Genomic DNA, 27,983 nt, shown 5'->3' with positions numbered 1-27,983 from the left:
CAATAGCAAAACCTCTAAAATGTATATAGCCATTCCTACACATTGAATAATATTCCTTAGGTGGGACATATCAACTCCTCAACATGTTCAGCAAACATTACCGCCGCATCAACATGGCATCATCGCAATTTATTATCCTATGACCAAAAAAGTTGAAGAAAAGGAAGCATACATTAGTTCCGGCAGTGAACTCTTCCTCTTCACGTGTGAAATCAGTGGAAACATCTCCATTAGACTCCGGATCTGCACCAGAAACTTGCCGCAACTGCTCAATCACCTTCTCAAGATAGGAATGATCTACAAAATAATTCATAATATTACCACTCTATTGGCACGACTTGCTAAAGCCTCAGAGAGTTTAAATGGAGATCGACGCTCTTCGTTCTTAAATTTTAGCTTGATCTGATGACGACTTCTTCCAGGAAAAAGTTGTTGTATCAATGAAAAATCAGGTCCAAGTTGCCGAATGGCCTGAAGTGCGTTACACCAAACATCAAGTGAAAAATCAGATCATAGATTCATTTTCGGAAGTGGTCAAAAGTATCCTGCAAACCAAACCTAAGTCTCTTCATAATACCTAACACGGGATTCATAATATCATAACTAAACTATCCCAAGACACATACTCCCAACCAACATACCAACGATGGTCCAATCACGAACTTTTGCATAACAAAACCGAAACAAAATTATAACCATGCAGACACTAGCACAATAAAGAAGGAAAACATTTTCATTTTTTTTTTCTATTTTTTACTTCATTGATAAAGTTTAGTTGGTTTTTAATGGAAGCAACAAAGATAAGAAATTCTTCAAGCACATACCCAGTAAAACAACTCTGTGTCTAGCTTTGACCATCTTACTCTGGGTTCTTTGCCCATATAAGTCTGGTAATTAAAGTAGGAACTTGATTTGGCGCTGCCACTCACTTGATCATCCGTAAAACCTTGGTCTTGTTCTGAAGCAATGGAGCTTTCTTCATCACGAGCATTTTCCTCATTGAAAGTCTTTTGATTACTGAACAAAAATAGTATAACAAAACCATAAATCAATGGACTGCATACAATGTTGAAAACAATTACTGAAATGAAAATTTCAATTACCTTTGATCGATCAAAGGTATTCCTAAAGTTTTTGCCTCTTTCTTCTGCATAAAACAACAGATTTAGGTCAGGTAAAAGACAATAGCAATGCATCAGCAAAGTTAATCGAACTGATATTCAAAGCTAAAAGACTTTTCAGGATTGAGGTAAGTATCAAAACTTTTATACAAAAATGGAAATCATACCGCTAACCGCTCCTTATAATCAGCAAGTAGAATGAGATCCTTTAAGGCCACCCTTGCAAAGTCAATTTCATCCTCCTGCGTGTTTAGTAAAGACTCATCCACTGGAAAAGAAAATGTATATTTCAGTGGGAAATAGATACCATACAAAGCAACATAGCTTTGAAGTCTAGAAGTTGTAAACCAAATCTTCTCTTTCTACGAGTTGAATGAGAAAATTTCTTCTTCTGTTCTTTTTCTGGATTATCTGATGCTTCATTGACCTCCTTAAGCTTTTGAGGTTGATTAGCTGTCTTACATTTTTGAGGAGGTTTTTCACTTTCATTCACAGATTTCTTTGACCTCTTAGTTCTCCTCTTTGCAGATACACGTTCCACATTATGTTCATCATTTTCATCACCATTGTTGTTGTCTTTATCCTCATTGATAGCATACGTGAGGGGTAGTACAGCGGCTAGACCACCGTCATTACAAGTCCCATCCTCAAGATCATCAACAATATGTGGTTTAGTCACCTGCTTTCTTGCTTTGCCATTTCCATTCACCTCATCTCTAGTAGAAGACTGCTTGGACTTTCGAGAAGGATGTACTAGAGAATTGTTCCTTTCCATGATATTAGAACTCTGAGAGCCAGTAGGAACATAAGCAGGATAGCATCACATAATGGAACTTCGAAATGAGTTCTATCCAAGTCCAAGATTAGATACAAAAGGAAGTTGTGGAAGGAAAAAAATTTACCACTTTAGGCACAACAGAAACATTTCCACAAAGGTTAACACCTGTGTTAGAAGGTGCTTCAAGCTGTTCCTCATTCACCAAACATTCAGAGGTAGAAAGAACAAAGTGAGCATTTGGAAGATGCACAACCAACTCAACCATAGCAGGTGGTGAGGTGAATACACTAGTTTGTAGTCTAAGCTTGGGTTTGAATTTTCCAGCACGCCTTCCTGAACATCAACAAAGACATCAGAAAGACACAACAAAACACCCTGCAGCGGAAGTACGAATAACGTAGCAATCAATCAATCACATACCAGAGGCAATCTTCATATCTGACATAATATCTAGAGTGTCAACATCAGGAAAGGCTCCTGCTTCCTGAAACTAAATAATTAATCAAGCCAAATTAATCCAAGGTAGTAAAGACAAACAAGAAATTCAAAAACTTTTACGGAAGTACAGATCTTCACCTGTTTCCTGTTTCCTTCATAATCAATCTGAATATCTCCATCATTATTTGAAGGTTGAGTACTTAAAGGATCAAAACATTCCAAACCATAAAAAGCATCTGCATTCTGAAAAAAATGTCATTTGTGAACGATTTCCTTCACCCTTAGATGAAAACAGTATTCCAAAATCTACCAAATAATTTATACCCGGTCTTGGAAAAAATGTTCTCGTTCACCAATAGTACTACTCTATGTTACTCCAACTCAGCCTTGCGTATCAAATAGATATGTGTCCTACAGATATCTGTTAATTTTTCTCTAAACTTCTCATAATTGATGATCCATGGAGAATCATATCCCAAACTCTATTCCAGGTATTAATGAAGAGTTGGAGCAATATAATTACTATAAACGAGATAGAAAGTATAGCTTTTCTTTACCTTCCCAACTGATTTTTCAAAGCTCGAATTAGCATCATTGCAACAATCTGAAACGGCCGCAGCAGCAAACAGAGAATCTGTGGCAGCTACTTGGGAGCTCCTACTGTAATCCACAACACTGTCGGGCTAGACAACATGAACTGCATCAATGGCGGCGGACGCTACCGTAGTGGCATCATCATTGGTAATTTCAGGGTGGTTTGAAGGGGTTGAGTTGAGCCAGAAGTTTCATCTTTGGCTTTACGTTTAAACCTGGGCTGAAACTTGGCACCAGCACGAGCTGCCAAGAGATTCAGAATCTAATTAAAACAACCAAGAAAGAAACAGGAAAACAAGAAAGACTTGAAGGTTTTTCTAACCTTGGGTTACAAGCGGCTCATCCGGAAATAAATCAGAATCTTGCAAGAACCTGGACTAGAACAATAAGACGACACTTATCTGTAAGCATGTTTTCTCTGTTATGAACCTTGAATTAAATTTGGATACGTGATTTTATGATCATAATTTTTCACTACCGTTCGGCTCTGATTTATGATTCGATTTACTTGTATCTATTTTTCGTTGACTATTTTAGTTGATTTTTAACATTTTTCATGTATGCCCTTAAACAATTTAAAGTAACTAGTTTTAATGTTCTAAGAAAATGTTCAAATTATATATTTAGTTTACAATAATAAGATTAGCAACTTCTATTAAAAAGAGATATTCATCAGTATAATAATATATTTAATATTAATGTTGATATATTTTATTATTTTAATTTTAATTTTAAATAATTTAATTTTTAATTAGTCTTAGTTTTAATTTTTTTAAAAATATATTTTATTACATATAATTCAAATATATACTATACAAAATTATAAAAATAATTTAAATGTTTAGAAAAGAAAATATTTAGAAAAATATATGTATAAAAATAAATTAAAAAAATCCCTCTTACAAAATAATTTTTAAAACACAAGACAATACGATTATCTTCTTCTAGAAACCAACAAAATCCATTCTTCAACATAGGATGGATATTGAGATTTTTCAGTAGATCAAATATATCATGCTAAAATAGAATTTCGCAAGCTCAATACACACGCACTGAATATACCGAATAGCAATGGCCAAACCAATTTTAATTTCACAATTTCGCTGCCAGATGAGTGGGTTTTCAAATGTTTCATTTGAGACTGTCTGTCTACTTCAATTATTTGTTATTATAAAGAGGGATTGGAAGGTGTTGCTTCTGTGATCTCAGATTCAACTCTAGCTCATACAAAACATTAGACAAGCCTAGATTATGTCATTTGCTGCACCTAGGGATGTAAACGAACCGAACTCAAACTCAAAAACTTTAAATATAAACTCGACTCAAAAACTTGTGAACTTAAATTTTTCAAGCTCAACTCGAAATAAAATATTAAAACTCGACTCAAACTCAAAAAAATTCATAAGCTCGATTCAAACTCGTTTTTGAGCTCGATTCAGACTTGTTTTTTTAACTCCATTCAAACTCGTTTTTTAACTAGATTCAAGCTAGAAGGGTTTTGTTTTAATTTGCTGAAACCCATCCCTTTTATACACTCCACTTTATCCCTTATTCCCAAGAACCACCGATGTGGGATATAACTCACATGACCAACTCAAGTTCAACCATGCTGAAAAGGCAAACGTGCGTATTTTTCCATTCCCGGTTGCTCATCATATGGCCTCTCCATTACTTTAAGCAGCCTCCGGACTTCTTCGAAATCACCCATTTCAGCTGCATCAATAGCACTCTGGCATAGGTAGTTCCTGAGAATATATTTAGGGTTCACCGAGTCCATGGAAGCTTTCCTCTCCTCTTCCGAGATGCCACTTGCAACAAGCTGAAGGGAAAAAAGATCTTGTGAGATTTCAGCTATAATCAAGGTTATCACTTGAATAAGGGCATATTCGTATGACCAAAAACCAATTATACCTCTTGAATGTAGAATTGTACAGCACAGGAGTAGCTGAGAACACAGAGTCAAGGACAGGGACAAGGAGGAGAGTAATGGGAGAGACAAAGAGAAGGAACGTGAACGAGGTAGGAGAGAAAGTGATCGTGAGAGGGATAGGGAGATAGAGCCGTCTAGTAGAAGCAGGAGTCGACCAGAAAGAGAACGTGAGAAGAGTCGGGACCGTGAGTTTAGAGAAAGAGAAAAAGAGAAAGAGCCAAGGGAATGGGACAGAGAAAGCAGGTATCCTTTCATTTCGTTATCATTTACATTTGTTCAGCTTTTGGCTTTTTTATGCATGTTTGTCTTCTTACATTTGGCTTGGGAATTGTTGTAATAGTTAACTGTAAATATTAGTTTTGTGTGTATAATTAGTTTATTTAAATTTAGTTATTAGTTTAATATATATGCATGTTTAATAAATTTATAGTTTGGTATGTTATATTTTAATTTTTATATTTCAATTACATTTGTTTAAATTTTCTTATTTGTTTTAAATGTTCAGGTGTCATTTATGTTATTTTCCATATTATTTTATCTTAAACCGAATATGATCAATTGCATATAAAACCGTATAGTTTATGCGCATTTTGTATTTAATTCATTGGTTTAATTCCAATTTTGTATATTTATTTTAATCCCTGTTTAATATTATTTTCTTTAATTAGTTGTGTAACACCCCAAACCGATGCGGGTAGCCCGATCCGATTCGGGAAGTCACATTAGGGTCACCGGAGCGACCCACCGTAAACATAGCGGAAATTTTAAAACTTTTTATCAGAACATGTAAACTTATAAAATCATTTATCACTATTTAAAAATAAAACAGATTTCCAAACTCGTATATAAATCAAAATACAATTACATGCCCCCTATTCACAAGTACCATACTCTGCAACCACGCCGGAAGAACTCCCTTACTGAAGTCGATAGATGCACTGATATAATTGTTTTAACCTGAAAAGGTGAGTAATAGAGTGAGCTTTGGAAAGCTCAGTAATACAGAACTACCAGATGATGCTACATGACATGTAGATAAATAGAAAGCCATATAATTTCCTTATTGAATCATATGTATACCAGCTTGTAGAATAATTTGGGGTTCCCTTAGAAGTTCATCGAGTAGAAGCCATGAATCTCAGTTCATAAGAAACCTTTCATACAATCACGTTTTCATGAGGTTAAATAGGATGTCTAGTGTGTTTCATCAATACGATAAAATCATAATAGGTACACTAATCAAATGATAGTTCAGTAAAATCCCATAAACCATATTGTAGTGGAGCTTTTTAAACTCGTATTTTAAAACCATCTTACAAAGAATTAACCTAAGGGAACATCTTAGGGCCTGAGAGCCTACCCAAGATAGATTTCGGGGCCGTGGGGCCTACCTAAGAACACATCTTAGGGCCGCAGGGCCTACCCGAGAATGATCTCAGGGCCGCAGAGCCTACCTAAGTGTCACATTAGGTCCATAAAAATTTTCCAGCTTGATCAGAGCTGTACTTTACAAATCTGTATCTCCAAGATACAGTTTATACAATGATACAAATCCATATGCCATCACCGTTAAGTCGGTGCATCCATAAAACAGAAACCATAGATTTCAGTGTACCACGTGTTAAAACAATAAAACAATTTTTTTCAAAATATAAGGAACACACTAGAGAATCCATATATTTTTCAGACGCATTTTGTAGTTATCAATATAGATAACACGAACTTGTGCAATTTGATCAGATTCCAGGAATAAGATCTCATTGAAGAGAATCAATTTCTAACCGATATAATCAGACATTTCTGATTGATACTTTAGAATTCCACTAAGTTTCCATGTGCATCAGGAAAACGTTCAGGAACCTTTTTACATAATAATTCTAAATTCAGATTTACTGCGAGTGATTCCATTACCCAAACAATCAGGGGTATTCAGGAATATACTTTGAATTCATAGGATTTCAGCCCAATTGTACCAAATGAGGTATTCAGAATCTTTTCCTTCTGCGTTACTTGCGTTTTCAAACATGACCGAATTGATTTTAGATCAAAATATGTAATCGAAGATTCAAGTCATTTACGATCTATGACTATCGATAGTATTATCAAACAACTCAAGTTACACAACTCACAGACTGATGCATGTCAACAAATCAATTCATTATCCTTCCAATGCATTCACTCTTTAATACCAAAATGTATATCAATAGATCATCCCCATAATTATCGCTGAATAGATCTTCCAACGGTCTTTATTACATTTCCATGTTTCAACGATATCAGAAAATATGGACGTACTTGATTCATGTTCATAACCCATAAGGACAATTCATACAGTGTTTTCAAACTCATCCAATCACCTATTTAATCTTCGGTCATTGAGGTTACTTAGTTCATTTAGTAAGCAAGTTTATCCCGGTTACTTTAGAGTTTTCCAGAATAGTTCAGACATTTCTGAATCTCAAATACATGTTGCACTTCCTTTCAATTCAATTTAGTCATATAATAAAGTCATTCTGGTATTCGTGGTTGATTTATCTCACGAATACCCACTTATTAGTACTGTATGCACTCTAAAGTTGAGCTGAACCAAGTACTTCCAGAATTATCATCAATCCAAATTTGAGAAGACGAACAAACATTCAAATGGTAATTATATCATTCAGGTAATGATATAGCACTAGCGTTGGTTGATCACTTAAGTTGCGTTCCATAATTTTTACTGGTAGCACAACATCCATGTTTATTTGGATTTCTTAATTAATCCAAGACATTTACTTATTCTAGGTCATAAGGGCATTTTGGTTCTCAACGTTTTTCTATTCATTACAAAGCTTTGAGTATATCCATTCATTCATGAGCTTGGTGACATTCTTGAGTCATTTCCATTCCAGGGGTATTTTGGTCATTTTACAGATCCAATGTATTTCCATCATTTCCTTACGTCCGATCTTATTATTTAATTTAATCTTATCACTTACTTCAGTCCTTTCAAACAATTCTGACCAAATAGCACATTCGATAAATCATTCTTCAGGTATTTACTCAATTCGGTAATTTCCAGGTTAAATGTCTTTTCAAATGTTACTAACAAATTTTCAGAAAATTTTCCATACAAAGGTAGGATCTCAACAACCAAATCAGTAATTTATCGATTTAAAAACAAATTCTCATGTTACTCTTTCATTTAGAGTCAACTTGGACTATTTTACCTCTCAAGGGCATTTTCGTAATTTCTTAACCAGATAATTTCGGTATTAACTCTTAACAAAAAAATAATATAATTTGGAGATCCTATATTAATTGCTTTCCCAAACATTCTTTGATCTTGAAATGATTCTTTAACCGACTTCTAGTATCTTGCACAAACCCTCGGGTTTAAAAACCGGTTATCCATATTTCCTAAGCAAAACTAGCATTTCATATGCACATATGAAATTTTATCGAATCAATATATCTTTTCAGAGTTATTAACCAACTTCCAAGGACAATTCTTGTCATCTTACAATATAAGGGTATTTTCGTAATTTTACCATACCGGAGTATTCTCATAATTTCTCATCCAAGTATCTTTAACATTTAACCCTTGATGATATAAAATATAAGTTACAAATCCAGAGCTGATTTCTTTATCACCAATCACAAACTTGTAATTTAATTCTAACAATTATCAATCTCTTATCTTAGTCATTCGATCCGTATTCAGTTACAGAATTTCTACCACATTCATATCGAGTGAATAAATTATTCAACTCCACAAAAGTGACCAACATTATCTTATTCATGCATTTACCAATATCAACATGTTCCATAAAGCATAAAGAGGTAGTAAAGTATTACCTCGATTTTCGTGCAATACCGATCAACCATAAAAATTCCATTCAAACACCCTCGATCTTTGATTCAACTTCCAATATTTTCCTCTCGATCCAGACCATCAAAATTACTAACTCGTATCCAAATAATTTTCCTCGTCATAAAGAAAACTTATTAGAATTGAAATAATAATTTGGAAACCCAATTAATATAATAGAATACTTGTGGGGTTACTATAATAATTAATCACTAAAATTAGGAACTGGACCGAATTAATTTGCACTATTGAGCCATAAATTAAATCTAATGGAAACTATGAGACAAGGTCAGTTCTTACCATTCTTGGATGACTAACTTGGTGATTTTCCCATTTGCACTTTAATACAACCCCCAAAATCACGTGCACTCCATTTCACGTTCATTTTAAATATTTTTTTCCTTTCTTCATGTTCTACGCTGCAAGTAAAGCAAGAAAGCTTGCCAGACGATCGTCGGTACACCGCATCAACCACCGACATCATTTCGTTCATGTCGAACTTCAATAAAATCACGAACTTGGTTCTGTTCGCGAGCTTCCCGATTGCAAAAACTCTGAATCCATATATGTGGAACATGAGAATGGTGCAAATATAGGTTTCCTCTGGAGTGCTAATGTTTGAAAATGCTTGCACTAAAGCCATGAGATTTCTGTGAGATGATAACATACCTTTACTGGCACCTGTTGTGCCAGACGAATACAATAGGATCGCCACGTCATCTTGGTAAACTCAATCCCTGACTCGGATCTTATCCATCATCGATAATTTCTTCATCATTTTGTTAACAATATTTAATAATTTAACTTGGCCGATGTCTTCAATCGTCACTGGCTCATTGTCAAAAAGTACGACGGGGATACCCGATCCGGCCAGTTTCGGGACGAGTTAGCCAGTGGTGAAGACAAGGACGGGCTTCGAATCGGCCATCTGTAACACGATTTCACGAGGTGTATTGAGGGTGTTGCCATGGAGATTGTTTCCTTTGTTCGAGCAGTTTCTTCACTTGCTGAAACTCCATTAACTAGAACCAAGAACTTGTGGGAAGATGCCGAGAACATTGAACAAACTGGCACCAAAAATACCAGTTCCGAACATTTGAAATAAAAGATTAGAGCTGTTGGAAATGACAAAGCAATACCTTTTATTTAATTGATTTCCAGCTTTTGGTGGATACAAAAGCTAGCTGGTTGAAAGTGAAAGTTGAAAGCAATGTATTACAACCTTATCTGCAATACCATTATCCTTACTTAAAAAATTATATATCTTATTGAGTGGCCCTCAATTTGTTTCATAACATAATAGTATGATAACACACTCATTTGAAAATCAACTTTATATCATTACACATATTTTAAATTGAAAGAAAACTAACCCCATTTTGGGGTGTGACAATTCACCCATCCTTAAAAGAATTTCGTCCTCGAAATTCATTCATGTCACATAATTGTAGAAATGAAACTTCCATCAGTTCTTTCATATCTTTCATGTAACTTTTATAGAAATACGGATCCTCCACTAATCCTTAACCAGTTGAGCATACATTCTTATCAGAACTTTACCTCATTTCAAATAAAAGAATCCGAACAAAAATTTCCTCGAGTAATCAATTCAGTCTTGGTCGTGTGAATAGGCTCAGAGAGCAGTAGCATATCTCAATTTCATTTCCGAAGTCGGGTCAGAATTTCTCAGATGAATAACTCTCACATTGTTCGTGAATTACTTTACATAATTCCAATAGACGTTACTGGTATTCCTTTATAAAACGATAGAGTCCCAATGGATGAAAACTTAGGTTTGCTCATTACAGATAGGGACTCAACCTTAGAGTTCCAGCTCAGAGAGGTACGATTGTAGTCTAGGGGCACGTACTGATCAGACATCTTTTTAAAATTCGACCGGCCGGTCTATCTTGAAAAATTTGACTCAACCATAGCTCTGATACCACTAAATGTAACACCCCAAACCGATGCGGGTAGCCCGATCCGATTCGGGAAGTCACATTAGGGTCACCGGAGCGACCCACCGTAAACATAGCGGAAATTTTAAAACTTTTTATCAGAACATGTAAACTTATAAAATCATTTATCACTATTTAAAAATAAAACAGATTTCCAAACTCGTATATAAATCAAAATACAATTACATGCCCCCTATTCACAAGTACCATACTCTGCAACCACGCCGGAAGAACTCCCTTACTGAAGTCGATAGATGCACTGATATAATTGTTTTAACCTGAAAAGGTGAGTAATAGAGTGATCTTTGGAAAGCTCAGTAATACAGAACTACCAGATGATGCTACATGACATGTAGATAAATAGAAAGCCATATAATTTCCTTATTGAATCATATGTATACCAGCTTGTAGAATAATTTGGGGTTCCCTTAGAAGTTCATCGAGTAGAAGCCATGAATCTCAGTTCATAAGAAACCTTTCATACAATCACGTTTTCATGAGGTTAAATAGGATGTCTAGTGTGTTTCATCAATACGATAAAATCATAATAGGTACACTAATCAAATGATAGTTCAGTAAAATCCCATAAACCATATTGTAGTGGAGCTTTTTAAACTCGTATTTTAAAACCATCTTACAAAGAATTAACCTAAGGGAACATCTTAGGGCCTGAGAGCCTACCCAAGATAGATTTCGGGGCCGTGGGGCCTACCTAAGAACACATCTTAGGGCCGCAGGGCCTACCCGAGAATGATCTCAGGGCCGCAGAGCCTACCTAAGTGTCACATTAGGTCCATAAAAATTTTCCAGCTTGATCAGAGCTGTACTTTACAAATCTGTATCTCCAAGATACAGTTTATACAATGATACAAATCCATATGCCATCACCGTTAAGTCGGTGCATCCATAAAACAGAAACCATAGATTTCAGTGTACCACGTGTTAAAACAATAAAACAATTTTTTTCAAAATATAAGGAACACACTAGAGAATCCATATATTTTTCAGACGCATTTTGTAGTTATCAATATAGATAACACGAACTTGTGCAATTTGATCAGATTCCAGGAATAAGATCTCATTGAAGAGAATCAATTTCTAACCGATATAATCAGACATTTCTGATTGATACTTTAGAATTCCACTAAGTTTCCATGTGCATCAGGAAAACGTTCAGGAACCTTTTTACATAATAATTCTAAATTCAGATTTACTGCGAGTGATTCCATTACCCAAACAATCAGGGGTATTCAGGAATATACTTTGAATTCATAGGATTTCAGCCCAATTGTACCAAATGAGGTATTCAGAATCTTTTCCTTCTGCGTTACTTGCGTTTTCAAACATGACCGAATTGATTTTAGATCAAAATATGTAATCGAAGATTCAAGTCATTTACGATCTATGACTATCAATAGTATTATCAAACAACTCAAGTTACACAACTCACAGACTGATGCATGTCAACAAATCAATTCATTATCCTTCCAATGCATTCACTCTTTAATACCAAAATGTATATCAATAGATCATCCCCATAATTATCGCTGAATAGATCTTCCAACGGTCTTTATTACATTTCCATGTTTCAACGATATCAGAAAATATGGACGTACTTGATTCATGTTCATAACCCATAAGGACAATTCATACAGTGTTTTCAAACTCATCCAATCACCTATTTAATCCTCGGTCATTGAGGTTACTTAGTTCATTTAGTAAGCAAGTTTATCCCGGTTACTTTAGAGTTTTCCAGAATAGTTCAGACATTTCTGAATCTCAAATACATGTTGCACTTCCTTTCAATTCAATTTAGTCATATAATAAAGTCATTCTGGTATTCGTGGTTGATTTATCTCACGAATACCCACTTATTAGTACTGTATGCACTCTAAAGTTGAGCTGAACCAAGTACTTCCAGAATTATCATCAATCCAAATTTGAGAAGACGAACAAACATTCAAATGGTAATTATATCATTCAGGTAATGATATAGCACTAGCGTTGGTTGATCACTTAAGTTGCGTTCCATAATTTTTACTGGTAGCACAACATCCATGTTTATTTGGATTTCTTAATTAATCCAAGACATTTACTTATTCTAGGTCATAAGGGCATTTTGGTTCTCAACGTTTTTCTATTCATTACAAAGCTTTGAGTATATCCATTCATTCATGAGCTTGGTGACATTCTTGAGTCATTTCCATTCCAGGGGTATTTTGGTCATTTTACAGATCCAATGTATTTCCATCATTTCCTTACGTCCGATCTTATTATTTAATTTAATCTTATCACTTACTTCAGTCCTTTCAAACAATTCTGACCAAATAGCACATTCGATAAATCATTCTTCAGGTATTTACTCAATTCGGTAATTTCCAGGTTAAATGTCTTTTCAAATGTTACTAACAAATTTTCAGAAAATTTTCCATACAAAGGTAGGATCTCAACAACCAAATCAGTAATTTATCGATTTAAAAAAAAAATTCTCATGTTACTCTTTCATTTAGAGTCAACTTGGACTATTTTACCTCTCAAGGGCATTTTCGTAATTTCTTAACCAGATAATTTCGGTATTAACTCTTAACAAAAAAATAATATAATTTGGAGATCCTATATTAATTGCTTTCCCAAACATTCTTTGATCTTGAAATGATTCTTTAACCGACTTCTAGTATCTTGCACAAACCCTCGGGTTTAAAAACCGGTTATCCATATTTCCTAAGCAAAACTAGCATTTCATATGCACATATGAAATTTTATCGAATCAATATATCTTTTCAGAGTTATTAACCAACTTCCAAGGATAATTCTTGTCATCTTACAATATAAGGGTATTTTCGTAATTTTACCCTACCGGAGTATTCTCATAATTTCTCATCCAAGTATCTTTAACATTTAACCCTTGATGATATAAAATATAAGTTACAAATCCAGAGCTGATTTCTTTATCACCAATCACAAACTTGTAATTTAATTCTAACAATTATCAATCTCTTATCTTAGTCATTCGATCCGTATTCAGTTACAGAATTTCTACCACATTCATATCGAGTGAATAAATTATTCAACTCCACAAAAGTGACCAACATTATCTTATTCATGCATTTACCAATATCAACATGTTCCATAAAGCATAAAGAGGTAGTAAAGTATTACCTCGATTTCCGTGCAATACCGATCAACCATAAAAATTCCATTCAAACACCCTCGATCTTTGATTCAACTTCCAATATTTTCCTCTCGATCCAGACCATCAAAATTACTAACTCGTATCCAAATAATTTTCCTCGTCATAAAGAAAACTTATTAGAATTGAAATAATAATTTGGAAACCCAATTAATATAATAGAATACTTGTGGGGTTACTATAATAATTAATCACTAAAATTAGGAACTGGACCGAATTAATTTGCACTATTGAGCCATAAATTAAATCTAATGGAAACTATGAGACAAGGTCAGTTCTTACCATTCTTGGATGACTAACTTGGTGATTTTCCCATTTGCACTTTAATACAACCCCCAAAATCACGTGCACTCCATTTCACGTTCATTTTAAATATTTTTTTTCCTTTCTTCATGTTCTACGCTGCAAGTAAAGCAAGAAAGCTTGCCAGACGATCGTCGGTACACCGCATCAACCACCGACATCATTTCGTTCATGTCGAACTTCAATAAAATCACGACCTTGGTTCTGTTCGCGAGCTTCCCGATTGCAAAAACTCTGAATCCATATATGTGGAACATGAGAATGGTGCAAATATAGGTTTCCTCTGGAGTGCTAATGTTTGAAAATGCTTGCACTAAAGCCATGAGATTTCTGTGAGATGATAACATACCTTTACTGGCACCTGTTGTGCCAGACGAATACAATAGGATCGCCACGTCATCTTGGTAAACTCAATCCCTGACTCGGATCTTATCCATCATCGATAATTTCTTCATCATTTTGTTAACAATATTTAATAATTTAACTTGGCCGATGTCTTCAATCGTCACTGGCTCATTGTCAAAAAGTACGACGGGGATACCCGATCCGGCCAGTTTCGGGACGAGTTAGCCAGTGGTGAAGACAAGGACGGGCTTCGAATCGGCCATCTGTAACACGATTTCACGAGGTGTATTGAGGGTGTTGCCATGGAGATTGTTTCCTTTGTTTGAGCAGTTTCTTCACTTGCTGAAACTCCATTAACTAGAACCAAGAACTTGTGGGAAGATGCCGAGAACATTGAACAAACTGGCACCAAAAATACCAGTTCCGAACATTTGAAATAAAAGATTAGAGCTGTTGGAAATGACAAAGCAATACCTTTTATTTAATTGATTTCCAACTTTTGGTGGATACAAAAGCTAGCTGGTTGAAAGTGAAAGTTGAAAGCAATGTATTACAACCTTATCTGCAATACCATTATCCTTACTTAAAAAATTATATATCTTATTGAGTGGCCCTCAATTTGTTTCATAACATAATAGTATGATAACACACTCATTTGAAAATCAACTTTATATCATTACACATATTTTAAATTGAAAGAAAACTAACCCCATTTTGGGGTGTGACAAGTTGTGTATATTTATTTTGCATGTTGATATGTTTTATGTATAAGTATGCAAATGATTTATTTAGGAGTCACATAACATCATTTTACATAATTTGTATGTTATTTTCATGTGCATAACTTAAACCCTAAACCCTAAACCCTAACTCCTAAACTCTAAACTCTAACTCCTAAACCCTAAACCCTAAACCCTAATCTCTAAACCTTAAAACCTATCACATAAACCCTAAAACCTAAACCTTAACACATAATTAGAAGGAATGAGATGACTTAGTGAAATGAGAGAGAGTATACTTGTTTTGATATTTTTTTAAATTATTATTATTTAAATTGAATCATTTTTTTTATTATATTATATTTATTATCAAATAAAAAATTAGTTATGAGGTAAGTACAATATAGTATCTTAATATTAAATGCTCAAACCCTTTATATTTATGATATTTAAACTCGAAACCTCAAAATATAACAATAATTTAAAAAATTAGTTATTACAAATATTATCATTAGAAATATATTAAATATTTGGCATTAGATAAATAATTTTTTTATTAATTTAAAATAAATATAAGAAAAATTATTCAAAAATAATTTTTAACCATTTTCAATTCAAGAATATTTATTCACTAATAATGTATTTTTAATATATTTTAAATAATGTAATTTTAAAAAATCTAAAATTATAATATAACATTTTTTCGAGCTGCACACGAGTTTTTCGAGTCGAGTATCGAGTAGTTCGTTTCGGCTCGTTAAGAACTCGAGTCGAGTCCATTCGATCCGAGTATTTATCGAGCCAAAATCGAGTCGATCTCGAGTAATTCACGATCTGTCTCGTCTCATTTACAACCCTAACTGCACCAAAGGTATGGAGACACCGAAGTCTCAAAAAAAAGGTCCCACTCACTTTTATCTGTTTCTACTGGCACAATGGGTATTAAATTATAACTCTTGAATATGGTTATTTGGATTCGAATATCTAATTTGACATTGTTTTTGAAAAGCGATTTTGAAAATCGTTGTTAGAAAGTGATTTTAAAAATGATTTTGAAAAGTTAAGTTTGATATTTTAGTGTTCGTTATTGCTGTTAAAATGTACTTTTAATAAAATAAATATATATTTTAAACATTATTATAAATTGAAATATATTAATTTAAATTATTTTCAAATTCATTAATATTTTAATATATGAAATATATTAACATAAACTATATTAAAAATATGCTTATTAATAATTTAGTATTAATATTTTAATATATAAAGCATCAATTTAATTACTTTTGGATAATTAAAATAATTATTAAGTTACTATTAAATTATTAAAGCAAAATATAATTAATACATAATTTATAAAAAATATATATATAAAATTCTAAATTTTGTTTTCCTGGAGAAATGAGTGGAGTTGTAGAAACGTAAATTGATTCGAAACGGAATTTTGGAATTGAAAAAGCTGGAAAATCCAGTTTATGGGTTGGTTTAAAACTACTATTCAAACGCATATGTAGGGAAGGCAAACGGGTGAATCGGATGCGAATATCCTTCCTCCATCTCTATACCCACATAATATTTTTAAATCTATCACCCGACCACCACCCATGATGGGTAAAATTTTTCAAATTCATACCCGCCCACGCGTATACATTCTCAAATTCATCCATACACCCACTACCCAACTAGAGACGTACCTGGCTAGACCCGCCTGACAGCAACCTTAAGTTATACATAAACAACAAACATAAAACAAACACGTCCATTAAGAAGCATAATAAAATTAACTAAGGATTATTTGAGTTGAATGTTAATATAGATAAGTACATAAATTATAAGTTATATTTTATACAATATTAAGATTTAAAAATTAGTCTCTAAAATTATACCTAGATTCATAATTGTCCAAAATTTAATGAGTGTTTAATGGGCTGACTGATGCGGGATGAGTAAAGTCTCAAACCCATCACCCGCCCATTACTCACTAAAATTATATCCATCACCGCCTCAATTGAAACGGATACAGTGCATAATCCACGAAATTATACCGTTTACTATTTGTACGCATATGTTCTTTTAATTTTTACCCGTTTGGTATTTACTTTTGCTTCCAAAACCAACTTTTTAGCCCAAAGCGCTTTTCTGAGTTATAAATTATCCATTACTAAAAGAGGTGTTTCTACTGGCGGTAACTAAAGTACCTAAATTGTCTATTCAAATCAAGCAAATATACAAATTTGTCAGTAATTTGGACCATAAGCCTCGCATGTAATCATCCAAGCATGCATCAGGGTAAACAATTTAAAAAAAAAACTTTTGAGTTGCATAATTGCATTGGTGTATGATTTTACTTGAACTACAAGCTACTAACAGAAATAAGAGGCCTGGCCAAAATGGAAGACACTAATACTCCCAAGTGAAATCGCAGAACGCCAGGTGGCAAGCAAATTGGTTGCCATCAAATGTATATATCTGCATGATCAAAGCATTTAGATCCATGAAATAACATATGCGCATCCACTTTTCGCCAACAATTCTGTCTCAATTAGTGGGACTGTGCTTCAAGAAGAATGTTGTGGCAGCATTGATGTCATTCCTAGCATGCACAAGTGCCTGCCTGGCTGAGTTCTGATCGAAGCCCATTGTCACCAGGGTAGCAACAGAGTCCTCTGATGGTTCTACAGCTGAAGGTGCAACCGTGGATGTATAGCTTCTCTGAAAACAAAAGAGTTCACAGCTTTTATTCTGCATATCAGTGGTCAATCTAATCTAGATAATCTTTAACCAGAAATGTAAATCCAAAAATCTTCTCAGTTAAATACAGGAAAAGGCAGAACCAGCACATGACTAACTGACACTGAATCTAATAGTTCATAGGAACCGGTTGACCCACTAAATATACATTTTTTTTATAGAAGATTAGGCCTCATTAAAACCCCCTTTTTCAACCTTCATGTTATAAAAGTAACATGAAGGACAAGGAAAGGAGGAAAAGAGTGCCTAGAATTTATTAGATGAAACAAAGTACAACAAAGGCAGACCCTAAACATCTGCAAACACCACCAGAAATTACATAAAACTTAAACACAACAGCTAAACATAGGAAATAAATTATCTACTCCTCAATACAAGCAGACCCACTAAATATACATTGAAAATACAATTGTTCACCAAAAGCAGGAATAATGGTCAAGAAAATACCCAACCCACAAGATGTTATCACAAAGCATGTAATCAGTCAATCCATGAAGACTCCAACTTTTTTCCTTCAAAACTTTCCGATGTCATAATATCTTGATTTCTTCCCTAACCAAACTTAACATCGTTAAAAGATATGATATCTATAAAACCTCAAAACCTCAAAAATCTCCAATAATACTTAATATTGAGTCAGAATTCTGAAGAGATTCAAGAAGCTGATCTCATCTTTAGTGCTGATTCTCATGTTTCTCTGCTTAAATGCCTAAATCTCCTCCTGGAGTTGTTATATTTTCCTACTCTTCCTTTTATTACAAGTTTTTGCATTTTTTTCCTTGATAAATCATTTTAAAAGATAATTATGGGTAACAAATCCATGAGTCCTCACTAATCATAGTCATGGAGCAAATGGCGGCCATACATATTTCACCATATCAGTATTCCAAAGGGCTGGTAGAGACAATCTATAACTGTGTGGACATTTTTTCTCTGCATACATGGAGGATTTATACTTTGACCAAAAGATGTACATTCTTAAATATAGTTGTTACAGACACTAAGGTACATTGCATCAAGTTACATCAATGTCATATGAGCAGTGGATATTATTGCTTCCCAGCGTAACATATAGTCATATAGTCATATTCTCAACCTTCAGAAGAATGCATGAACTTTATAGATGTGCTGAGAATATATTAGTGAAAATTATAGAATACTACCCTACACCAACCACAGAGAAGAAATACTTCAACTAACACTTATCAAGCAATATTATGACAATAAAATGTTAAATCATCCGCAGCATGCTATAATAAGAGCAGTTGAAAACCATAAACATTCACATGTACCACGTAATGCAAGTTTCATCAATCAAACCCATTGGAAGAACACAATTGTGTGCAATCTCCCAGCTCGTCTGATGTAACTCCAACTTGGGATTCTAATCACATGCTTCATGATATAAAGTTGACAGATATGCATGTTTATGTCAGGGCATGTGAAATACAACTAATTCTGATTCCCAGTAAAAATACCTTGGAAGAAATTTGTAAAAATGAAGCATTTAAAAAATACTTGCCTCCACTTGGCGAGTTGTGTTTGTGTAGGAAGGTGCATTTCCTGCAAGATTCCTAGCTGGTGTTGTAGGTGGATTATCCATAGAAGGCCAAGAAAGCCGCAAAAAGAATGATGTAATGAACTCAGGAAACTGTAAATAAAACGATGACTTTAAAAATATGAAATTAATGAAAATATATCAGCATATGAATTGAAAATGAAGCTACCAAATGGATTGAACCAAAGACATACTTAAAAAGGTGAAATAATGCTATTATAGCTAAATTCAATAACACTTCTTTACTAAAGGAACAATAAACCCAGAATTCGTCACAACAGTTAATCTTTAATAACAACAAATTCAATGTCTTCACTTGCAATGCTAGATATTTTGAATTGCAAAACATTTAATTCTCTAAAAAGTTGTTAAGAGTTTTCAAATTTTATTCTAATTTACGTGGAATTCTGATTTAACTAATACTACCTAATTCATGTAAAAACAGTGTTAATAAACTGAAACAAAAACGGAAAAAGAATTTTGTTGGATTAAAAAAATGATAAAATCCTTCAATTGGTCCCTATACTGACGTCAAATACTGTACATGAATTTCACCAAAATGAATTCCTCTGCATCTATTGAATCAGTGATCTAAAGAATATCATTAACACTGCCAAAATGAAGCCGCAAACAAGCTGATTTTTCATTTTTGAAAATGACAAGTCAAGCCAAATAGCCAGTGTGACATCTAATAAGTTGAAATTAATTAAATTTTAACTAAAAAAATGCATTTCTATTCTTTTTTTCTTTTATTCTCTCTTGTCCATTCCACACCATATGCCACTCTCTCTTTTCTCCTCACCGCACCAACACCAATAAAATGCAATGCAAAAGTAAGTGCATATGCATGCAAAAAAATCACTCAGTACTGTTTGAAATGTAGGAAGTATGTTACAACAGATCCCCCGCACAGGATCATTCATCAATGGGTTTATACCGAAAACATAGCCACCATTGTTGTAGCCAAAATCTCATCTCAATCTATGGCATAGATGGAAGACCATATGTATTTCCCCATGTCTCCATCAATAAAGGAAAGTTAAAGAAGCAAAAGTTTTATCAGATTGGAAACAACCTTAGCCTTTCGGATGCGAAAGACATTTAGACGATATAAGGAACCAGCAAGGATGCCACATATCCCTGGCAAGAGTGATCTTTTCCAAGATGATAGAAGAAGCTGCAAGAAAGAAATTTAAGTTTATCACTAGGCGTTGAGGTAGAAGACTAACACTAAGCAATAAAACTAACTATTCACTCTTTACCTGAAGACCAGCTAGATAGATGAAAGACTTATTGGAGAAGCGAACACCAAAAATTCGAAACCATGTTGAAACCGGGATGTCAAAATAAAATGGTATGAATGAAGCAAATATGAGGCCATAAGGTCCAGAAGTAAGCAGGTTAGCTGTGGGATCTGTAAACATTATATCTCAAGTAAATTTTACATCAGCGCCACCAATGCAGCATAAAAAACTAGTATGGTTAACCCTGCATACAAATAACAATCATGCATGCTGATGTCTAAAATTTGTCTTCGTTAAAAATTTTAAGAAAATAAAGGAAAGTCTTTTTGTTGGAAGCCAATATGCATGATCTAGATTGTGAGTTATCCAACAAGAGCTTAACATCATATAACAGGTATAATCACATCATATAACAGGTAGTTTTTAATGGTGAATAACAAATAAGAGTTCATGACACAACTGCACAACAATATTTTTTCTCTAGATTTAGTTTGACAACAACTTGGTTTCTTACATATACATAAGAGTAAAAAACCACCTCGTCCCGCCTATTGCCATATCTAATAGTGATTTTGATATTGATTATTGAATTAGGTCTAACAAGGTGAGGAGGAGACCATTTTGTTTTCTATTGTCAAACAAAAGCTAGTAAAGTTCTATTGGTTGTCTATGTGAATGATATCATCATTAAAGACAATGATAGGGAAAGGATGCGAGCATTAATATTGTATCTTCAAACAAAATTTCAGATAAAGGATTTCAGGTACTTGTGATATTTCTTAGGTGTAGAAATTGCTAAATCTATAAAAGGGATTCACTATCCCAAAAGAAGCATGTACTTGACTTACTTTCTGAAGGTATGCAAACTTATTGATACTCCTATTGGATCCTAACACCAAATTATTAGCTCATCAAAGTGATGTGTTAACTGATTCAAGTTGTTACCAAAGATTGGTTGTGAAGTTGAACTAGCCAAGCAACTTTTCATATAGCATTAATTCATGAAAAAAAAACGAGCATATTAAAGTGGATGTTCATCTGGTTCGGGACAAAGTGGATGGTCAACTAGTTCGGGACAAACTTAAATAGAATGTGATTCATACAGTCAGTGAGATCTATGGGATAATTACAACACTTGTTTATAAAATCTTAATCTATTTCTAGAGTAAGATATATACCTGTAAAAAAGTTAGGTACATATGCCATACATGCTCCAACTTAAGGGAGAGTGTTAAGTATTTAGGTTAAAGGGTAAATTAACCATTCATACAATTCAATGTTCGAATATAAATACATAGGATACTGCCACATCGAGAGTCGCTATTTTTCCCCATGTAACAAAAGTAGGTTATATATACACTAGCCAAAGGAAGTGACAAAAAATTAAGCATTTTTGTTCCCAAACAACCACCATCTCTAGGTTTCTTAACAACCCTTTTACCAAAATGAAACTTAGAAGAGCCTGCTGCAAACAATTTCCTTAGAGTTTCCTAACCATACAAATGGAGGCTTTTTTACTTCTTTCTTTAAGATTAATTCAGCTACTATCATATATCTACTTTTTTTATTTGGAAAAAAATTTTGAAAGTTGACCAAAAAACTATTATCAGAAGAAAAGAAGAAATTAGATAAACTGAAGAAAGACTGATATAACATGCATTTATATTAGCATAAAATGATATGGAGTGATATGACAATACATACCTTTAAGGATAGCTAGAGCCATAACCTCAAATAGAAATGAAGCCACTATTGAGAACAAAATAAAAACCTGCATAATAAAGGCAGACAATTTATGTGTAGGAATTTGGAGGGGGATGGCATACTTTAGTTTTTGTGAGAACATGATCAGCCAATTTAAAGAAATATAAGTTCAAAACGATTTTGTAAGTGAAACTGAGAATGTATGCAATTGATGATATCCACCATCATATTTGAAATTCCGTAGTACTATCATAAGATCTATTGATGGCAGCTCACTTTATTAATTTAATACAAATTTAGTGATGTTATATAACAACCTTTGGATGGGTCTCCAGTAGGTTAAGTGACTCAGTAATTTTTACAACCATGGATAATTAATCTTGTTTTTGGCAACCTAAATTTGGATATGTATTTGAAATTCTGATTTTATAATTCACATATAAGTAACCACAGACTTGTAATCCAACATTTTCAAAATATTCACATTTCTGATAAGGTAACTTAAAGACTTCAATTTATATTCAAATTAATATTCTTTATTTTATTATACAAAGAATTAATTGATAAAATCAAACTATGTAAATAACATCTCAATCTGTCTGTCTCTCCTATTACTTCCATCGCTGTTTCTTTGATTCAACATAACATTAGGGAATTAAGAAAAGAGATAAGATCAAAAAAGCTAATGGATAATTGAAATGTTGAGTGATCAAATATCAAACACAGTGGATGGATTTGTTTAAGAACTAGTCCAAGAAAGTATTTCAAATCCTAAATTTTCAACATTTAAACTCCATGTTGGGTTTGCTTAAAATCTAATCATTGTTAATTAAAGAGCAAACAAAAAACTTGAAATTTAAAATCCTCATTCAAAATTTGAAAAACCAAAGCATAGGATTCATATAAAATGGTGATACAAGCTAGTTGAGGACTCTTAAAAGCTTCCCCTTAAGCAATTTCGGCATCATTACCAGTTTCTTCTCATATCACGATTCATGAATCAAATAAATTGATCTTTTAGATGGTAGTTTCTCAATCAAAAAAATTGATTCGATAAAAAAATAAAGGATATAAATTTTGGATTTTGGCATACTCCCCAATTTCTTTTTACATGCCAAATTCGTCAGAAAACTTTGTACTTTTCACATTTAAAAATATACAAATAAAATCTCAGATTGTTGATTACTTCACTCTTTAACAATTGATAACTTGGAAAGCAGGCATGTCTCGAGGAATGTTTTAGGCTTAGCAATTAAACCAAAAACGGATGGATATGCTCAATTATGGGAAAGTCAAGAAGCCATTCATAAATATGAACTGATTAACAGCCTTTTACTGCAATCTAAATAGACATCATTAAAACAACATTTCAGGAATCCCAAGCTAAAGAAGTAAACAAGTAACTGGATAATATGGGGAATAAGTGCATACTGTAGGTGACAACAGTACTTGATGCAAAAAAGTCTATGAGTTGCCAACGGTAGTGGAAGGTGATTGTTGATTTTTGTCTCTAGCTGACACTGATTTAAAGGGAAACTTTGTCATTAATTTTCTTCCCTCTTTGGAATTTTGCCTTATTTCATGAAGAATAGCAATAGATAGGAAGAAAACAGAAGAGGGATCTAAGGGGAGGCAGAGAACAAAACTTGGAAAGTAAAAGAAACAATTATGTTTCACGATTTAACTCAAAATGAGTCAATAGCTAAAATAAGATGTATCTAAGTCACACATGCATTGACTATTCCTTACTTATCTTCATGTTTCCGCACTGGAACAATACATCAGTCCAGCACAAAAGAAAGAAATTAAATAAAGCAACTAAATAGACACAAAAAAAAATCAAACTCGCTGTTGTTAGTTAAAAAAAATTACAAATGCTGATACACAGCTCGCCTAGTTCCATTCTGATTCAATACAAAACTGCCCTGTAATGCACCAGTTGTATTGGCACAGCTTGGACATTTCCCCCTAAAATCTACTCCAGCCAATATGCAAACTTTCTATAGAGAATTAGTCTACTGCAATTAATTCTGTCACGTAAATACAGCTTCTACAGTCTCCTATATACACAGTTCTGATTCTGTAGGGAATTGATTTACCGGAATTAATTCTGTCCTGCAAATACAGCTTCTACAGCCTCCTATATATACAGTTGACAGTTCTGAATCTTCTGATCTTATCAAACTAGGAAACTTATCAGTAACTAATATCCTACAAAATTATCATTTCTATTAAATATACAACCCACCAAAACTCACACACTCACACAATATCACATTAACCAACACTTTCATATTTCTCCAGATCTCAGAAGAGAGCAAAACAAAGGAAAACCCAAATCAAATCAGATACTTTGGTTAAAAGGCAGGGCCTCTCTAATAAGATTCACAGTATTAGTACAGTTTGGTTACTGTAGTTTACTTCACCAGAAACATAAATTCTATAGTTATAGTTTAACTCTCTGAATGCTGGGTGCAACGTTAAAGGAATATATGGCACAACAAGACAGAATACTATAGTAAAAATGCCACGATTACTCACAGAGTACTTGTTGGAACCATTTGTCGCTCGAAGACCCTGAAGTAGTATAGTAGATAAAGTCCAAACATCAGCTCTGGTGTAGATGAAAAGGCAAAAACTGATGTGATTAGCTTCCATATGTTAAGTTTTCCGAAGATATCCTGTCATAAAGATGGAACAATCAGAAAGAGTTACACACAATTAACCTAGAAGATTAAATGGCAACTAACTCCCTAAAAGTAAAATAAACAAATAAACGAATGCAATGCCATTCAACTTCATTTTGGTGTGGAGAGATTAGCCATTAACAAGAAGGCAATACAATCAGTTTCTTTATCATAATTTAATTTTACAATATATTTAGCAGCTTTACAGTAGAATTAAGACCAAATACGTTCACCCCACCTTGTTTTCCCATTTTTGAGAGAAATTACCATTACTTTACTATCCGGCATTTTCTGAAAAAAGTTCAACACATTAATACATGTTAGGAAAATAAACCGAGTACAAGTAATTTCCCTATAACCAGATTAGTGAGAATGCGAAATAAAAGCGGAAAAATAATACCCGAAAATTGATAACGGAGTTCAGCCAATTGTGCTTACGTCTCCGGGCTGCTGCAGATCTTTTACTAAGAGAAAATTTACAGGTGTTTACAAAACACTCACTACTCACAAGAAAGCTCTCTAGTATAGGAAGAAAGAAATGTTTTGAGATGATTTTGAAGCTAAATGGGTAAGGGTATTTATAGTAGAAATTAGGACTAATCTTTGAAATACCCTAAAGTGCAATGACTAAGTGAATTTACCCATTCCTATTTCAACAAACATCTACCAAAATTTTACCAAACTTTGAAAAACATTTTTCAAAGAAACATTTACCAAACTTTGAAAAAAACATTTTCCAAAGTTGGTTGCCAAACTTTGAAACTTTTAACAATCTCCCACTTGAAGACTGATTTTAATATGTCTTCACACCTCGATCAATGCAGCAGCATGTCTGGTCTATTTATTCTAGCATGCCAACTGAAGTTGAACACAACTTCAGTTTGTCCGTAGTCACCGTCTTTGTCAACATGTCTGCCGGATTTTGAGCTCCACTAATCTTTTCAAGTTTCAAAATCCCATCTTCCAGAAGAGACCGGATAAAATGATATCTCAATTGTATGTGCTTTGTCCTGGAATGAAAAGCGGATTCTTTGCTAGATGGATAGCACTTTGACTGTCGCAATACAAGATATTGTTTTCTTGTTTCTTGCCTAACTCTTCCAAGAAACTTTGGAGCCAAACCATCTCCTTGCTGGCTTCGTAACAGCGACTATTCTGCTTCAGTTGTGGAGAGAGCAACTATCTTCTGTAGTTGAGAAACCCAACTCACTGCAGTTCCTCCTAGAGTATAGATACCTGTAGTGCTCCTTCTGATGTCGACATTTCCGGCTAAGTCAGCATCTACATAGCCTGTCAGTATCATATCTCCACCTTTGAAACAAAGTGCTTTGTTGTGGTACCACGAAGATATCTGAGGATCCATTTGACTGCTTCCCAGTGTACCTTGCCCGGATTATTCATGTACCTGCTAACAGCTCCCACTGCATGAGCAATATCTGGTTGGTACAAACCATGGATACATCAGACTTCCAATTGCTGAGGCATATGGCACCTTCACCATGTGTGCACGTTCTTCCTCGTCTTTGGTGATTGGTCTTTGGAGAGTCTGAAATGAACACCTAAAGGTGTACTTACTGGTTTAGCATCTTGCATGTTGAACCTGGAGAGTACTTTGTTGATGTACTCAGCCTGTGATAACATCAAAGTCCCCGACTTTGTGTCTCTCTTGATCCATCCCAAGAATCTGCTTTGCAGCGCCCAGATCCTTCATAGCAAACTGCTTCGACAATTTTTGCTTCAAGTGTATAATCTTGCATGTCTGAGCCAACGAGCATGTCATCAACGTACAATAATAAAATAATGAAGCTGTTGTCGAACCTCTTGATGTAGCAACAATGATCTGCTTGGCATCTGATAAAACCACTGCTACTCATGAAGCTATCGAACTTCTTGTACCACTGTCTAGGAGCTTGTTTAAACCATACAAGCTCTTCTTCAACCTGCATACCAGGTTTTTCTTGTCTGCCTCTATGAAGCCTTCTGGCTGCCTCATATAGATTTCTTCCTCCAAATCACCATGAAGGAAAGCTGTCTTTACATCTAACTGCTCAAGATGTAAATTTCTGCAGCTACAATTTTCAACACCAGTCTGATTGTAGACAATTTTACGACTGGAGAGAAAATTTCATTGTGTATACCTTCTTTTGCTGAAAGCCTTTGACAACCAATCTTGCTTGTAGCGTTTGCTCCCATCGTGCTCTTCTTTGATCTGTAAATCCACTTGTGTGGAGCGCTTTCTTGCCTGGTGGTAATTCAGCTAATTCCCATGTCTGATTTGACATAAGCGAGTCCATCTCATCTTTCATGGAAGACTCCCACTTGACTGAATCCTCCACTTGCATTGCTTCATCATAGCATGGTTCACCATTGTCAGTCAGCAACAAGTAGTGTAAAGAAGGAGAATACCGTTGGGTTGGTTTAGGAATTCTGGAGGAGCGTCTCAGTTCTGGTGTGCCTGGTTCTTCTTGAACTGCTTCAGGATTGATCTGAACATCATTTCCTGAAATCTCCTCGAACTCAGCAAATCCTTGTTTCAGCTTCGGTATTACTGATCTGCGGTTGATCTATCTTTGTACATCACATTTCATTGAAAATGACGTCTCTGCTTCTGATGATCTTCCGATTTTATAGTCCCAAAACCGGTAACCGAATCATCACCGCCATAACCAACAAAGGCACATTTGTTGGACTTAGCATCAAGCTTACTTCTTTCAGCAGAGTCTATGTGTACATAAGAAATACAACCAAACACTCTTAAGTGTGAAAGGTTTATTTCTTTCTTGCTCCAAACTTCCTCTGGTATTCGCCATCCA

General features: G+C 34.2%; 2 protein-coding genes and 2 long non-coding RNA genes across 4 annotated transcripts; all 4 read right to left on the bottom strand.

Annotated features, from left to right (window-relative positions):
• Window positions 1–97: 97 nt before the first annotated feature.
• Window positions 98–2,164, bottom strand: LOC120162681 (transcription factor TFIIIB component B''-like). The gene is made up of 7 exons (XM_039172788.1): window positions 2,024–2,164; window positions 1,470–1,908; window positions 1,289–1,389; window positions 1,104–1,147; window positions 825–1,017; window positions 322–471; window positions 98–277 (listed from the first exon to the last, which is right to left on the bottom strand). The coding sequence occupies exons 1-7, from the start codon at window positions 2,162–2,164 to the stop codon at window positions 98–100; spliced, it is 1,248 nt and encodes a 415-aa protein (XP_039028719.1).
• A 5-nt stretch (window positions 2,165–2,169) lies between these two features.
• LOC120162670 lies at window positions 2,170–3,343 on the bottom strand. The gene is made up of 4 exons (XR_005519569.1): window positions 3,254–3,343; window positions 2,476–3,174; window positions 2,320–2,389; window positions 2,170–2,232 (listed from the first exon to the last, which is right to left on the bottom strand). It is a non-coding gene; the product is annotated as an uncharacterized LOC120162670 (long non-coding RNA).
• Window positions 3,344–4,314: 971 nt separating this feature from the next.
• LOC120162663 lies at window positions 4,315–5,045 on the bottom strand. Its single transcript, XR_005519568.1, has 2 exons — window positions 4,843–5,045; window positions 4,315–4,750 (listed from the first exon to the last, which is right to left on the bottom strand). It is a non-coding gene; the product is annotated as an uncharacterized LOC120162663 (long non-coding RNA).
• A 12,715-nt stretch (window positions 5,046–17,760) lies between these two features.
• LOC120162612 (rhomboid-like protein 20) lies at window positions 17,761–25,490 on the bottom strand. The gene is made up of 7 exons (XM_039172720.1): window positions 25,409–25,490; window positions 25,025–25,164; window positions 22,484–22,550; window positions 20,798–20,949; window positions 20,611–20,712; window positions 19,500–19,628; window positions 17,761–17,938 (listed from the first exon to the last, which is right to left on the bottom strand). The coding sequence occupies exons 2-7, from the start codon at window positions 25,139–25,141 to the stop codon at window positions 17,765–17,767; spliced, it is 741 nt and encodes a 246-aa protein (XP_039028651.1). The 5' UTR covers window positions 25,142–25,164; window positions 25,409–25,490; the 3' UTR covers window positions 17,761–17,764.
• Window positions 25,491–27,983: the final 2,493 nt, after the last annotated feature.

Source organism: Hibiscus syriacus, unplaced genomic scaffold, assembly GCF_006381635.1.
Source record: "Hibiscus syriacus cultivar Baekdansim isolate YM2019G1 unplaced genomic scaffold, ASM638163v2 tig00111403_pilon, whole genome shotgun sequence".
Lineage (NCBI taxonomy): Eukaryota > Viridiplantae > Streptophyta > Magnoliopsida > Malvales > Malvaceae > Hibiscus > Hibiscus syriacus.
The sequence above is the reverse complement of the archived record's forward strand: the minus strand, read 5'-3'. Positions and strand labels throughout refer to the sequence as shown.

Excerpts from the sequence above, each read along its gene's own strand:
- LOC120162681 (XM_039172788.1), bottom strand. The coding sequence starts at position 2,164 with ATGGTTGAGTTGGTTGTGCATCTTCCAAATGCTCACTTTGTTCTTTCT. Across the intron at positions 1,148-1,288 it reads ATTATAAGGAGCGGTTAGCG|AAGAAAGAGGCAAAAACTTT; the intron begins GTATGATTTCCA and ends TGTTTTATGCAG. Across the intron at positions 1,018-1,103 it reads ATACCTTTGATCGATCAAAG|TAATCAAAAGACTTTCAATG; the intron begins GTAATTGAAATT and ends ATTTTTGTTCAG.
- LOC120162612 (XM_039172720.1), bottom strand. The coding sequence starts at position 25,141 with ATGGAAGCTAATCACATCAGTTTTTGCCTTTTCATCTACACCAGAGCT. Across the intron at positions 20,950-22,483 it reads GGCTCTAGCTATCCTTAAAG|ATCCCACAGCTAACCTGCTT; the intron begins GTATGTATTGTC and ends TAATGTTTACAG. Across the intron at positions 17,939-19,499 it reads ACACAACTCGCCAAGTGGAG|AGAAGCTATACATCCACGGT; the intron begins GCAAGTATTTTT and ends TTTTGTTTTCAG.